Raw genomic sequence first — 16,267 nt, forward strand, 5'->3', positions numbered from 1 at the left:
ACTCTAGTGTTTTTCAGGCACTTAAAAAATATGTGTGTCTTTATGAAAATAAAAGATGAAAACATCTGTTTCAGGATGTAATCCTGTGTGTTCAGTCACTCATCGTGCAACCTTGAGTCCTTTCATCACCTATGTGTCCTCATTTGCAATTGCGAGTGGGAGTGGAAGTAGGGAAGGTTGTACTAAGATTATTTAAAGTTATGATTCTCAGCCAGGCGCAGTGGCTCATGCCTTTAATCCCACCACTTTGGGAGGCCGAGGCGGGTGGATCACCTGAGATCAGGAGTTCGAGACCAGCCTGGCCAACATTGCGAAACCCTGTCTCTACTAAAAGTACAAAAATTAGCTGGGTGTGATGGTGCTTGCCTGTAATCCCAGCTACTTGGGAGGCTGAGGCAGGAGAATCGGTTAAACCCAGGAGGCGGAGGTCGCCGTGAGTCGAGACTGTGGATTGTGCTGCTGCACTTCAGCCTGGGTGACAAGAGTGAAACTGTCTAAAATAAAATAAAATAAAATAAAAAAGTTCTGATTGTATATGCGCTGTTATTCGCATTATGTTGTTGTTGTTTACTAGTGACTTTTGAGCCTTTTCTTCAGGACCACTAGACCTGAACTCTTCTGCAGGATAGCCCCAGGTGGAAAAGTAAAATAGTATCTCCTTTATTTGTTTTGCATATTAGACTTTTATCTAAAATTTCAATTAAACGAAGCATGCTATGAAATACACACACACACACACACACACACACACACACACAAAGGAGAGAGAAAAACACATTCTGAAATAAGTGACCTGAAAGCAGACTTTGTCTTGTTTATCTTATTAGCTACCATCACCAAATATAGTGTGTTGCACTTTTATGGAATGAATGATTAAGTGAGTCACAAATAAAATCCATAAGATTTTTGGGATTCAGTATAATTCCAGGGAATTTTACATATGCTTTACATATGTGCAAGTGAAATGCAATGAACTTTTTGTGTATTCTAATTGTATAATAATTTTTAATATGCTATTAGTTCTTGTGTCCTTAAATATTGATATATCATATCCTTTAATATGTTATTGATTTTATTGTTATTGATTTAATATGTTATTGAACTTAATTTATGGCAGTCCTTGGAAATGCCCCATGTTTTGAGTTATTTTCGTTCTCCAATCAAAATTACTGAGTGTTTTTGTTTTGTTTTGTTTTGTTTTTACCATAATTTGGTGTTTAGTGTTACCATCACAGTATATCAGTGACTAGTGGTCATATATGTCACATATCTGTATTATGCATACATATACATATATAATCCACACACGTTGTATATAACATTTATAAACTTAGAATGTGTCAGATGTATTTGAGTTTTTCAGTTAAAAAATACATTATGTGGATCAAACTAGATTAAAATTTGTCATCACCAAAATTAAAGTATGAATTCATTGATCAAGGAATATTATCAGTTAGCAAATAAGATTTTAAATATGGTAGCATATAGATCAAAATAGCTCAAAATCCATCTTGTGTTAAATATCAAGGGGGTGAATTTAAAGCCATAATATTTTTTAACCAATGAAACAATTTTCATATCAGACTCTATACTCTCAAACCATGTTTTAAATTTTTTTTTTTTTTTTTTTTTTGAGACGGAGTCTGGCTCTGTTGCCCAGGCTGGAGTGCAGTGGCCGGATCTCAGCTCACTGCAAGCCCCGCCTCCCGGGTTTAGGCCATTCTCTGCCACCTCGCCCGGCTAGTTTTTTTTGTATTTTTTAGTAGAGACGGGGTTTCACCGTGTTAGCCAGGATGGTCTCGATCTCCTGACCTCGTGATCTGCCCGTCTCGGCCTCCCAAAGTGCTGAGATTACAGGCTTGAGCCACCGCGCCCGGCCTAAATTTTTTAAAAAATAAGGATATCTTATGTTTTCTTGTTCTTCCTCATAGAAGGATTTACTTATATGTTGTCTACCTGTTCTCCTGTACCTTGAAAATGGCATGATCAGTTACTCAGATCAGAAGCCTGGGTGTTATTATTGATGTCTTTCTCTGTCAACTTCAGCCCCTCAGTAAATCACTTTGATTTTTACCAACAAAATGTACCTCCAATCTGTCACTGTTGTGTCAAATCTGATATCATAATAATGGTATAAAACCATCACCATTTTACCTGTAATTACTTCAATAGCCTTCTAATTGGTCTCTACACTTCCTTTTTTGTTTGTTTATTTTTCCCAAACAGGGTCTGGCTCTATTGCTCAGGCTGCAGTGCAGTAGTGCAATCATATCTCAAAGTAGCCTCAATCTCCCAGGCTCAAGCGATCCTCCTACCTCAGTGTCCCCACTAGCTGGAACCACTGGCGAGCACCACCATGCCTGGCTAATTTTGTAAATTTTGATTTTTGTAGAGATAGTGCCTCACTATGTTTCCCAGGTGGGTCTCCAACCCCTGGGCTCAGGCCATCCTCCAGCATCTGCCTCCCAAAATGCTGGGATTATGGGCATGAGCCACCACACCCGGCCTCCATATCCCTTCTTACTTCCCTCTCCATTTCATTCACAGAGCGGCTAGAATGAACATTTAAGTATGAGATTTCATTATACCACTATTTTGCTTAATACTGCAGTGGCTTCTCCTTGGAATTAAAATAAAAGCTTACTCTTGGTCATGGCTGCTGTGCATAGCAAATCTGGTCCCTGTCGTCCCTACCAAGCTTGTCTTGTTTTGCTCTCCACCGGTCCCACTACACGGCATCCACGATGTTTACAGTGTGCCAGGATTTGTCTTCACCTGAAGTATTTCCTCTGCCTGCAATGCACCTCCCTAGGATAAGTTTTACTCATTACTCAAGCCTCACCTTAACTGTTACTTCCTTACTATTCCCTCACCTCCAATCTAAATTATGTTTCTTATTGTTCTCCCACATCCCTTTCTTTCATGACATGTATCACAATTATAGTTGTATATGTATGTAGGTGTTTATTTGAATATATGTGTCTACCTCCCTATACCTCAAGCACTACCACTATAGAACTCCTGCCAATGCAAGCCACTATTTAAAATCTACTACTTAGCATATTGGAAAGTGTAGTAAACATTTACTGGATACCTCCTATGTCTTGGATGTTGTCCTGGGCACTGGAAATACTAGAGGATAATCACAAATTCCCTGTTCTCATGGAACTGACCTTCAGATACAAAGAGCCAGGCAATAAATACAGAAGCATATTTCTTTGATTGAGAACTCTTGCTGCAAGGCGCTACATGAAAAGTTGGATTTTACAAAAGAAAGAATGCATGCCTGTCTTGCCCTAATCAGGGTCCCGTAGCTCAGATATCCTCATTTTGTCTGTGTTTTTTTAACCCTGCCAGGCTACTCCTGGGTGTGACTTTTGCTCTGGCACTTTAAAACCCTCATCAATGGCATTCTTTGTCCCCCTTTCCATTTGTACTGGCAGCTGAGAAATTTGGCAATTCCTTACGTAGTGACTAATAGCAATACTTCTTTGCAGATGTAATGCACCATATAAATGGCAAGTCCTGTATAAACATTAAATAATTAGCTTTCATAATAACCCTATCAAGATAGAGTATAAAACTCTGTTTTTTTGTGGAAATAACTGAGTCATTGTGAATGTACCTGTTAAAATCACAGAATGGTGAAAGAATCTGTGTTGATTCTGACATTCTAGACTTCTGTTTTCTGATTCATAAATAAACATTTATTACTGTATAAAATGATGTCCTGTAAATAGTGAACTTTTAAAATAAATCTAATTTATAGGTTATTTTAAAGTGTATAAAAGGCAAACATACAGTAAGTTACTGACTTTTAAGTTAGAACATATGATTTTAGCCATTTGACTTACTTTGGTGATACATTTTAAAATGATCTATCAGACTTTCAAGTCTGCTGAATATTAACTATTTAAATGTTGATTCTAATGAGAACACATGGACACAGGGAGGGGAACAACACATATGAGGGCAGTCGGGGGTGGAGAAGGGAAAGGGGAAGGAGAGCATTAGGACACATAGCTAATGCATGTGGGGCTTAAAACCTAGATGTCAGGTCGATAGGTGCAGCCAACCACCATGGCACATGTATACCTATGTAACAAACCTACACATTCTGCACTTGTATCCCGGAACTTAAAGTCAAATTAAAAAAAAAAAAGAAGTTGATCCTTACTGATGTACACTTTTCTCTGGAACACATTACAAATTTTAACTGAAACTTACTATGCCACACTTACCTTCTCTTTGTCCTGAAGACTTAGTGCTGTTGGAATGAGCACTAGGCAGTGTTTTGCACAGTGGTACAGGAAGTGCCATTATGGTGTTTATATTTATGCAAAATGTGAATGTGGTTTAAGCTGGAACCCAATCTGGATGTAATTCTAACAATTAAAAGACCAGGGACAACATGGCCCCATTTCTACAGCCCAGCAGAATACAGAAACATACAACTGTATTTAAGTTAGCTTGCTTCTCCATCATACACTATATAAATAAACAATTTGCTAGTAATTGTTTTTATTCTCGTAATTCTTCTCATTCTATTTGCAATGCCTTGTATTCATTCACATTAGGTTGTTGTTATCATATAATGTTGAGTGATATTTGTCATCCATCTGCTATGTCAGGTTTTCAGAATGTATAATTTTTGAATAAAAGTACTCCTTTTCTCGGTTAGAACATAAGAGGTTTGTCAAATCTTCAAAAGTGCTTCTACCAGCATATTTTCTTCCACGGTCTTAAGCAAAGCATAATTTAAGGTTTAAAAACAAAGTTGCATGATATAAGAAAAATACAAGTAGAAGATGACATAATTATTGTAGAATATTCCTAGATATATTCAGTGTCAAATTTTAAAAATTAAATGGAAAACTTTATATAGAATTGATGTTCACATACATCTTTTTTAGAAACAAATTCCTTAGCTTTAGAAGATGGTGTTCTAAGATGGATAATACTTGATGGAATATTATTTTACTTGTTATTCTTTTAGTTTTCCTCCTCAATGGGTTATCTTTCTGTACGTTCATCCTTTTGTTGGAATCTTTTTTAAAGTTTGGAATTATTTCAGAAATATTAAGGATTTTTTCACACATTTGTACAAAGAACAGCACTTTGTTCTTCTGGGCAATGCTGTCAGCTAAAAAGTAGGAATGCAAACAGTTATAGAAAACTTTATGGTATGCTTTCTGATCCAGCCTTCAAAATATATCTCTTAATTCAAAATAACCTGCAGTAAGACCCTATGGTATTACTCTTTCCCAAAAAGGTGAATATTAATGTTTTTTGACAGACGTCAGCATTTTACATATACTTCACTGCAAGGAATATACAAGAGTTATAGCATACCTGCCAGACACAAAGTATGTGCTCAGTTCAGATGTGTTAAATGAAAGAATGATAGTTATTTTTATATTAAATTACACTTATTTACATCAGCATGAAGTTGGTGTTCAGACAGGGAAGTAGGAGTATCATAAAAGTAAGTAATATTATCTGTACTCAAAATTAAAGACTAGGTATGTGAGTAGTAATTTTGAGAACAATTAAAATGTTACATGGCAACAGAAACAGGTTGTTACTGAGCATTTGTAGAGTTGTCTTTATTTACCTCTTCTTTATTTTCTCCTCCAATATACCTTATTTTTTCAGGGTTTCATTTTATTTTTTTTCCTAGTTGACAAGAGGTTACTATTTGCTGCAAGTGGAAAAAAATAAATCCCAGGACTGCAGAATATCTTCCCCTATTTTTCCCAAGATACCCACTTGTAATTAAATTGCCCATATTTAATTAAAATGCTTATTAATATACAACTTTTTCAATCATTTTGTGGTTGAAATAGGGGAAACATTGATAAAAACGAGCACGTCATATGTATCATGAATAATGAAATCTAATTCTCAATATTTTTCTGAAAATGTGGTGTCCTCTTCCAAGAAAAAAAATCTGAAGAAACACAGGAATGCAGAATATATTCAAAGATAGCCATATGATTATCAGGAGGGAAATTTCTCACTTATGTTACAATAGACTGAGTCTGAAATGTTAATTATGTCATGATACTTGTGTATTTAGAATTATGAACACTGTATTAAGACCAGATAGGCAGGTAACTTGGTAGAGAAGTGTTCTTTATGTACTGGACATCTGTATTCTAGCTTGGGTACCAAGTCCTACAAATTCCTCATCTGCAAATCAAAACCAATACATTCCTTTTATCATAGACTTGTTATGAGTATTAAATGAGTTGTTACTTACTGAGATTCCTTACACAGTAAATGTTCAATTAGCATCAGCCATTGCTAACATCATTATTATGTTGCTGACATTATTATTATTATTATTATTTGTGTGGCATGCTCCTCTCTCCCTGAGGAGCCTTAATTTATTAATTTCTAAAGCAAAAAAGTGCAGATCACACATCTGACAGGCCCCTAACCGCACTGAGATTCTATGATTCATGAAGGTAAAGGCATTGTATGTAGTTCACAAATATTCACAATTAGTTGTTCACACTGAACTTGAGAACTTGAGCCTACCAAGACTGGATAGTGGTGAGACTGTAGGGCAGTGATGCACAATTACCATACGTCAAGCCTTTTGCAATAATAAAGTGAATTTATTGGAGATACAATGGTCTAGATAGAAACAGTTGCATTTTTACAGCATAATAGTGACATGGTTAACAAAGAAACAAAAAAAAACTTCATTGGGAATCAGGATGCCTGGGTTTTCTTCTGGTCCCCTTCTCATAAATAACACAAGCAAAGCTTCCTGGGACTTGGTTGCCTCTGTTTATGGGATTGATTATATGTTGTCAAAGACTTCTGCCCATTCTGTAATGTTATGTTTCAGTTCTAAAATTTCCTACAATGCACTTAAAGACTGTTTTGCAAGTGTTAAAGTCCCCATATTACTTGGAACACTTTCCGTTTAACTTTTTTTATTCTTTGCTTCCTGTCTTAATATTACCCACATAAGTTGCAAAGACACCACTGAATGTTAGAATTCCTTTCTGAAATGATGTTTACTTAGTTTGAGAATTGTGTTAAAATTGATGTAAAGTTTTCAAAAAGTAGGTGATTATATGTTTTGTTATGTTTTGTACAATTAGTGAACTTCTTTTTTTTTTTGAGAGGGAGTCTCGCCCATCGGCTGGAGTGAGCGGCGCCATCTTGGCTCCCTGCAAGCTCCGCCCCCCGCGTTCCCGCCATTCTCCTGCCTCCGCCTCCCGAGGAGCTGGGACTATAGGCGGCGCCACTGCGCCCGGCTCATTTTTTGTGTTTTTAGTAGAGACGAGGTTTCACCGTGTTAGCCAGGATGGTCTCCATCTCCTGACCTCGTGATCCGCCCGCCTCGGCCTCCCAAAGTGCTGGGATTACAGGCGTGAGCCACCGCGCCTGGCCCAGTGAACCATTTTTTTTTTTTTAAGAAAAAAACCTTCTAGGATTCAAATATTCAATGAAGCGTATGTTTTCACTAATTTAATAGAATGGAAAAAAAGGAAATGCCATTCAGTTAAATTATATGTACAAAACTGTATACATAAAATGAGACTACACAAATATGAAATAAATACTATATTTATATAATATTAGGGGGAACTCTGGTTTAATACCTTTTTAGGTGATATCTACTTGGATACACTATGTATGCTATTTGCTCTTTTCAAATTATTAGACCTTTTTGACAATTCCAAATTAAAATTTTCACGTTTCAAATCAAGAAACATCAAAAATGTATATACTTTGGTTAATAGAAATGTTAAAGGAGAAAAGGAGAAGCTTGTCAAAAGATCTGTATCTGGGATGTATATGGATGCTTTTGGTTTTTCTGCCAAAACGCTGTGATTCATTTGAATTTGATTTTTATTGTGGTGACTTAGATATACACATGAATTTTGAAAACTAGACAATTTAACTAAAAGTTTCATATAGTTTTATAATGTGATACCATATTATTTTCCCCAAAAGGAAATCTTTGGGATAAGTATAAGAGAGAAAACTTAGTTTTAGAAGAGAGAAGAAAAATGTTAAATTCATAACTTTATGCAGAATTGCCCATAGTCATAGGCAATGCTAAAGTTTTATGCTTCACAGCTGCAAAATAATTACATGAGCATTACTAAGCAACAATTTTAATGGATTACATTTTGTTAGTTTTCATTATATATTGTAAAAGGCCAAATAACATAATAAATGTTAAAAGAAAAAAACTTGATTTATCTGACTTAGACCTTTGATATTTCTGCAAGACATTTTATCATTCATTGGTTTATTTGAGAAATGATTCGGTATGTAAATAAGATATAGCATTACCAAACTGGTTTTAAGTTTGCCACATAGAAAAATTGTGCATATTGTTTACTTTTATTTGAAAAGTACTTTACTTTTGGGTGTTTCAAAGGTGTGAACCTTTTCAGAGGTGTTATCATTGATTAATAATGTGATCCAGCAAAGGCACATACTGCCTGTCAAGGTCAATCCGTTTGCCTTTTCTACAAGCCTTACATTTTATTTGTGTTACATTCTTAACACCTACTAATAATATAAGCTTATAAATAGTGAAAGTCTTTATACTCTGTTCTTTTATTACGTGGTAACAGTAGCTGGAGTTTTCAGTTTAACAATGTTTACCTTTGTGTCTATATATTTTATTAATAGTGAATAGTTTTGAAGTTAGAATTTAAACAGTTTGGTGCAGTCAGATTTATTTTGGTTTTCCTTTTACTGTTCTTTCCAAAGATAAGAAAAAAAAAAAGTCTTCTCTTTGAAGCAGTAGTTTCCAAATATTAACATAGTCATGCTATGCCCAAGTTGTCTTAATATTCAGATTTTTAAAATGGGGATTTTTTTTCATGGATTTGATAATTTACCCAAATGTATGCATCTACTTGGTTGGAATTGAGGAAGGACAGATTTTAAAAGCAAGAGAAAATATAGGTTTTCATAAGCCCCTAAACTTGTCTGAGGTTTTGAAACCAAAGTTTAAGAGTGATTTTTTGAAAGAACGGTTAGATCATAAGTTTTTTACATGGTAGTACTTCATCCATGACAGCACTTTTAAATGCCAGTGGAATGGAAAGACATCCATTCCAGTACAAAATTATAGTAATAAATATTAAATTCAAATATTCATTTAAAAATTCAATAGGATTTATTTATTTATTTGAGACAGTTTCGCTCTTGTTGCTCAGGCTGTAGTGCAATGGCACCATATCAGCTCACCGCAACCGCCACCTCCTGGGTTCTAGCGATTCTCCTGCCTCAGCCTCCTGAGTAGCCGGGATTACAGGTGTGCACCACCACACCCAGCTAATTTTATAATTTTAGTAGAGACTGGGTTTTTCCATGTTGGTCAGGCTGGTCTCGAACTCCCGACCTTAGGTAATCCTCTTGCCTAGGCCTCCCAAAGTTCTGGGATTAGAGGCGTAAGCCACCACACCCAGCCCAATTCAATAGGTTTTAAAAGATAAATAACATTTATCAATCCAAATCTATGCACTTAACATACTAATAAACATTTTCATTACCATGTTAAATTAGGTTACCAAAATGGTTGACATTCTATTACACATTAGATCAAGGAAAGCAGGGTGGAGGAACTATCACTATTTATTGGACTTTGTACTGAAGTGTATGTATCTTCATCCCTCTTTTGTGAGAAGGGAAGCAAAAGTCTTAAATAGTATGTTCAAGATTGCATGTCTTGAACATACTATTTAGAGTTGTATTTAAGACTAACATGCCAAATAATTCATGATTTCTTGATGTTATCAAGACACTGGGACAATTTTACTGTATGAACTATTTTTGGAATATGTATTTGGTTTCTAACAGTTACAAAATACTGCTTGTTTTACAGTATGTTAATATTATATTAGTAGCCAGTTGAGATTATGATAGTGAATTGTACAATTTACAATAGTGAATTTACAATAGTGCATTATTTCTTCCTCCACAATATGGGACTAATGTTAGTGGTACAAGTAGAATTAATAGTATTTCTCATTCTGAATAGGTTAAGGATTAAATGAGATAATATACACACAAAAAACAACAAAAACATAGAATATAAAAGTAGTGCTGTTGGTAGCACTGTTGTTATCCATATTGGTGCCTTCTAACATTCTCAATAATCATGGAAAAACACAATGAGTTTCAATGTCGTGGCTTTGTAGATATGTCTAAAGTTTTTATAATGAGCATATTTAAATTACAATGATTATGTAACCTTATACATTAATTTTATATATGTATAAAATATCACTCAATTAAATTCATGCTTGGAAGTACCTTAATTTTTTTCTTTTAATATTTAGCTTTGCATGTATATGTAATTCATTTAATTATAGAAAGCATTATCCTGTGGTGTCACATCGATAAAAGGAGGATTCAGTTGTATTCATTAGCACATGGCTGAGAAAAATGTAGGCAGCAGGCAGAAGAGAAATGCAAGTTAAAGATGAGCCGAATGCTAACTGTGAGAACGCTAAACAGCGGAGAACATCAGATTATCCCTCCTATGTATGTTTAAGGCCAAATATCTTTATTAAATTGCAGATATCTGTAAGTAGATACAGATTCTTAAAGCTGTATTGCAAGAGCTATTAGTAGGAGTTTATTATAATTATAATAAATGTCTCCTGCAGAAGTTCAGAGATTAGGACTGTATATATCACTTTTGAGTATAATGATTTAATCTTGTTCCTACAGTACTTCGGGATGACTTCAGACAAAACCCTTCGGATGTCATGGTTGCAGTAGGAGAGCCTGCAGTAATGGAATGCCAGCCTCCACGAGGCCATCCTGAGCCCACCATTTCGTGGAAGAAAGATGGCTCTCCACTCGATGATAAAGATGAAAGAATAACTGTGAGTATTGAATTCAACAGCAGAGGGCATTGGTAGGTCTAACTGTGTGTATCTTTACCAAAGAAAAAAGAGAAAAATGAAGTAGATTATTTTAAATAAAGGCTTGTATCAGCTCCCATATTCAGTTTTTCTTTTAAAAAAAATATATTTCAATTCTTTCTGTGTTGATGTGAAAATAAGTGAGGAAAATTCATGGTGTTTAGAGATCAGTAAAAGAAAAACTGTAATTCCTGTTTTAATGTCTCAGAGTTAACACTTTTATGTATGACTTAATTATTATCATAACTCAGGGCTCATAAAATTTCCATGTGTTATAGTAAAATTATTTATTAAAGAAGATCTGTTTTAGTATGTTTCCAGAAGGCCTCTTAAACCACTTCAAGATGTTTTATGTTTTTTTCTCATTTTATATGTTTTCTGTTCTATAGAGTTCAATATTGTTTCTGAAAAATAAAATCTTATTTTCAAAGGTGGTTAATGAAGAATTTATCTCAATATAAAATGAAGTCATGTGATGAGATTATTGGATTTCAAATGCCTGCTCTGATGTAAGAAATTATATGTGATTTGTATGACGTCAAGATGCGTTTTCTTCTTGACAGCAGTGATTCTCTATGACTTCCTTGCTTGTTTTGTCTTGGAAGGTGTTGACTAAAGCCCCTCAGTCACCAAGCCCTCATTGATTTTGTGGTTGCTCAATATTTCCCTTTACAATTCTTTGTTCAGCATGCACTGATATCTGTCCATTGTGAATTCACTGGTCAAGATTTAAAGTTCCCTAGGAGAATGTATGTGTGAGGAAAAGGTCACTGCTGAAGATGTACAAGAGCAAAGTTATAATGCAAACCACACAAACCTAATTAGTAGTTGCTCTGTTTCTGAGCAACTGGTTAGTAGATTCGCTTGGAAAAAATTAACAGTGAGAAAAGTAGAGAAAGTTGTGTGAGACAAAGTTTTAGGTACCTTGAAAGAAAATTAAGCATTTTTTTCATGTAAATCTGAATGAGAATGAGTCTCCCAAAGGATTTCTATAATTCTTGGGGCTGGTGTGAGGATGATCTGGTTCTGCTTATCAGAGGTGCTGCAGAGTCACATGATAAAAGGAACTATATGTGGAAACGTTGGTTTTTGGAAATGAAGTCAAGAAACACCAGGCAAGGAATAGAGTGAAGAAACAAATTCTTCTCTTGTTAGCGATAACAGATTCCTTTTGGATTCATGTACAATGAAGATAAGAATACTTTGCCCTTAAAAATATGTTCTAGATCATTTAATGACCATTATCTATAATTCCCCTTTCCCTTCCTTACTGATTCAAACACATTAAAACCATTATTATCCCTGACTTTCCCTCATGCCTTTCCTGATAACCTATTCGTGTTTAATACAAGTTAATGACAAAATTCTTTTTTTATTTATTTAATTTTATTTTTTTGAGACGGAATCTTGCTCTGTCACCAGGCTGGAGTGCAGTGGCACAGTCTCACCTCACTGCAAGCTCTGCCTCCTGGGTTCAAGCGATTTTCCTGCCTTAACCTCCTAAGTAGCTGGGATTATAGGCGTGCACCACCACACCCAGCTAATTTTTGTATTTTTAATAGAGATGAGGTTTCACCATGTTGGCCAGGATGGTTTCAACCTCCTGACCTCGTGATATGCCGGCCTTGACCTCCCAAAGTGCTGGGATTACAGGCATGAGCCACCACACCTGGCTGACAAAATTCTTAGCCCTGGAGATGCAACTTGATCAAAACTCAGTGAGTGTTCTACTGAAGCTTACATTTTATGAGCGTGTATACAGATAAAACCAAATAAATAAGTGTAATACACAGTAAAACTATAATAAATCCTACAAAAATAGAGAAAGGATATACAGACAAAAACCAAAATAAATAAGTATAACGTACAGTAAGTTAAACTATAATAAATCCTATAAACAGAGAGAAGAGTATACAGACAAAAACCAAAATAAATAGGTGTAACATACAGTAAGTTAAACTATAGTGAGTCCTATTAAAAATTGTGAAGAGGTAGATGAACTCATTAGGGTTCAGGTGAGATTGAAATTTTAAAGAGGCTGATTAGAGAAAATGCCTCACATAAAATACCTCAAAAAATTGATGGGATGAACTCTACAAGTGTCTGCAAGAAGGGTATTGTAGGCAGAAAAAACATTAAATACAAAACCCTAAGGTGGGGTATACCTAACGCATTCACTGAAGAGTGAAAAGTCAGTGTGGGTGGAACAGAATGAGTAAAGATTGATAGGAGATACTATCAGGGAGATAGCCTTTTTAAAAAGGCTGTGAATTTAATAATTGTCCAACTGTGTAGGCTCTTACAGGTGTTGTAGATAGTTTGGCTTTTCTTCTAAGTAAGCTGGGAAGCCTCTGCTCTCCTGAGAGCACACTGAAACGTGGCGATGATAGAGACAGGGAGAACCATTGAGAGCTCTCAGGGTAATCCGGGTAAGAGACAAATGGTGGTTTGAACCAGGCTGGTAGGATGGGGAGGTAGTGAGGAGTGGCTAGATTCTGGATATATTACAAAGCAATAGCCAACAGAATTTGCTAACAGACCGGATGTGTTTGTGAGCGAAAGACAAAAGTCAAGGACCTCCTAATTAATTGGTCTGCACAACTGAAATGGTGTAGATGCCATTAACGGAGATGCCATAGATTGTAGGAGAAAATTTGGGGTGGGAAGGTATCAGGAGCTTAGTTTTCGACATGGTAATTTTGAAATGCTTATTGGATATCCAACTATAATTGTCAAATAGGCAGTTGGATACATGAGTCAGGAATTCAGAATTGAGGTTGAGGTTGGAGAAAAAATTAAATTGTGGTAGACATACAAGTACTCATTACTATACAGTTCTCGTATCCTTCTGGGCAGATGAAACACTCTACTTCCCAGCTTTTTTGCTGTCCGGCAGACCTGTTTGACTTTTTCAGCTTCGTGGGTTGTGCGTGAACATTAAAGAAATTAAATACTAGTGGTTTAAATACTCCAGTACTCTCTTCACCACGCTGCAACCAAGCAAGCTACTGGTTTTATTTAGGTAGTGCAACTGCAACATGGAAGACACCCTGAGAGCCTGAGCCCCTGAGTTATGTGTACAACATTCTACCCCACACCTCTGTCTTCTCAAGATGGACATGTAAAATGAATGAGAAATAAATCTTTTGTTGATTAAGTCACTGAGGATATTTTAGCACATACAGCATAGCCTTTCCTGATGAATACGGGAGTCATCAGTGCTTATATATTATTTAAAAACAGGAGACTGCAGTCACCAAGGGAATGATTGCAGATAGAAAGGAAAAGCAGTCCAATGCTTAGTTCTCACAGAGAAGAGGCAGAAAGAGCAGTGGAAACTGAGAGGGAGTAGTCACACTGAGAAAGGAGGAAAATTAGAAGGGCCGCCAAGTAAAGACGGTTTGAAGGAGGTGTTGGTGACTACCAGTTACAGCTGGTAGATGGAGTAATAATGAAGATTAAGAATTCACCACTGGATTAAACAACTCGGTGAGCAATCATGAATGACCTTGACAAGAGCCATTTCGGGGGAGTGGTGGGGGTTAAAACCTCATTGAACTTTTCAAGACAGACTGGAAAGATCAAAACTAGACCCAGAGCGTAGACGACTCTTTTTAATGTCGTGTTCCATACTCTAGATAAAAAATAATGATGGTTGTAGTCTTGCATTTTGAAAGATCTCAGTTAATTTTAAAGGTTGTATTCTGTGGGTATGCTTGTCTGTGTGTTAATTTTTTTGTGACATTCACAGTTTAAAATCACTATAATAAATTTGATTTTTAAAAATTCTTGGAACTCCCTGATGTATCATATAGTGAACTAGATGACATTTTATTGTTTATGCCAAAATGTTTAATTTATTTTAGAATCTTCATTTACTTTTGCTGTCTAAGGGGATGCTGTCCTCTAATTAAAGAGCACCAGTTCCCCCACACCATCAGTAGCTTCTAGTTAATGTAAGAACCACCTACAATAAGGAATCAGTTTAAAGTTGTAAAAACCTATGACTGTGAAATGATGCCAAGATGTTAATATATAAATAACTTTTAAATCATTTACATGCCGCCAAAATGATGATCCATGATGGTGTTCCATATGCTAGGAAGTTGTAACATCTGAAACTTTTACTATTTCTAAGACCATCTGTGTGTTTTGTATAAATTATGACTGTGGAACTGATAAAACACTGGAGGTAAAAAGCACATTTATACATTTGGGAAAAGGAATACATTAAAAATCAGCAGTTTGGGTTCAAAATCACTGATCTTATGTAAATCGTAATTGTTTTTGTTTTATTTTCTTCCTTTAGGCAAAACTGAAATTGAATAATTAAAACAAAAACTTAGAACATAAACAGAATACGTGACATTATTTCAAGTTCTTTTTTTCAATAGTGAAAATAAATTCTTAAAAGATGTTGGTTATTAGCCATTGTACATGATTCTTCTTTCCTAAGCCTTGTATTCAAATGAGTGTCTTCATCTCTATTGTTAATGTACTTTGCCAAATGTGCTGAGTGCAGATGAACAGAAGATTAAAGCACATAATATCATTATGAAAGACAATTGAAGATTGCATGCTTATTGCTACGGTTTTGGTTATAGGAATTTCTAGAGTTCTTTAATGTGGTGGCTTTCTTTGTTGAAGATTTAAAGCACACCTCTCCCAGCTGTGAGAACAAAGACACACCCTACAAAAAGGGGAAATATGTAGTTGAATTATAGCTGCACCTGTGTTTTTTTTTTAAGTTCTTAATTCATTTCTTCTTACATTGACCTGGATTCTGNGTGAGTCCTATTAAAATTGTGAAGAGGTAGATGAACTCATTAGGGTTCAGGTGAGATTGAAATTTTAAAGAGGCTGATTAGAGAAAATGCCTCACATAAAATACCTCAAAAAATTGATGGGATGAACTCTACAAGTGTCTGCAAGAAGGGTATTGTAGGCAGAAAAAACATTAAATACAAAACCCTAAGGTGGGGTATACCTAACGCATTCACTGAAGAGTGAAAAGTCAGTGTGGGTGGAACAGAATGAGTAAAGATTGATAGGAGATACTATCAGGGAGATAGCCTTTTAAAAGGCTGTGAATTTAATAATTGTCCAACTGTGTAGGCTCTTACAGGTGTTGTAGATAGTTTGGCTTTTCTTCTAAGTAAGCTGGGAAGCCTCTGCTCTCCTGAGAGCACACTGAAACGTGGCGATGATAGAGACAGGGAGAACCATTGAGAGCTCTCAGGGTAATCCGGGTAAGAGACAAATGGTGGTTTGAACCAGGCTGGTAGGATGGGGAGGTAGTGAGGAGTGGCTAGATTCTGGATATATTACAAAGCAATAGCCAACAGAATTTG

General features: G+C 35.7%; 1 protein-coding gene across 4 annotated transcripts in view; it reads left to right on the top strand.

Moving 5' to 3' along the window:
* ROBO1 (roundabout guidance receptor 1) overlaps positions 1-16,267 on the top strand; it is a 417,122-nt gene that overhangs the window by 261,517 nt on the left and 139,338 nt on the right. For all 4 annotated transcript variants that reach the window (XM_017882348.1, XM_017882350.1, XM_017882349.1 and 1 more), the window contains exon 3: positions 10,720-10,877. In XM_017882348.1, the coding sequence (XP_017737837.1) occupies positions 10,720-10,877 (158 nt within the window). The remainder of the gene's footprint in view (positions 1-10,719; positions 10,878-16,267) is intronic.

The sequence above is a fragment of the Rhinopithecus bieti genome, unplaced genomic scaffold, assembly GCF_001698545.2.
Source record: "Rhinopithecus bieti isolate Rb0 unplaced genomic scaffold, ASM169854v2 scaffold_13451, whole genome shotgun sequence".
NCBI lineage: Eukaryota > Metazoa > Chordata > Mammalia > Primates > Cercopithecidae > Rhinopithecus > Rhinopithecus bieti.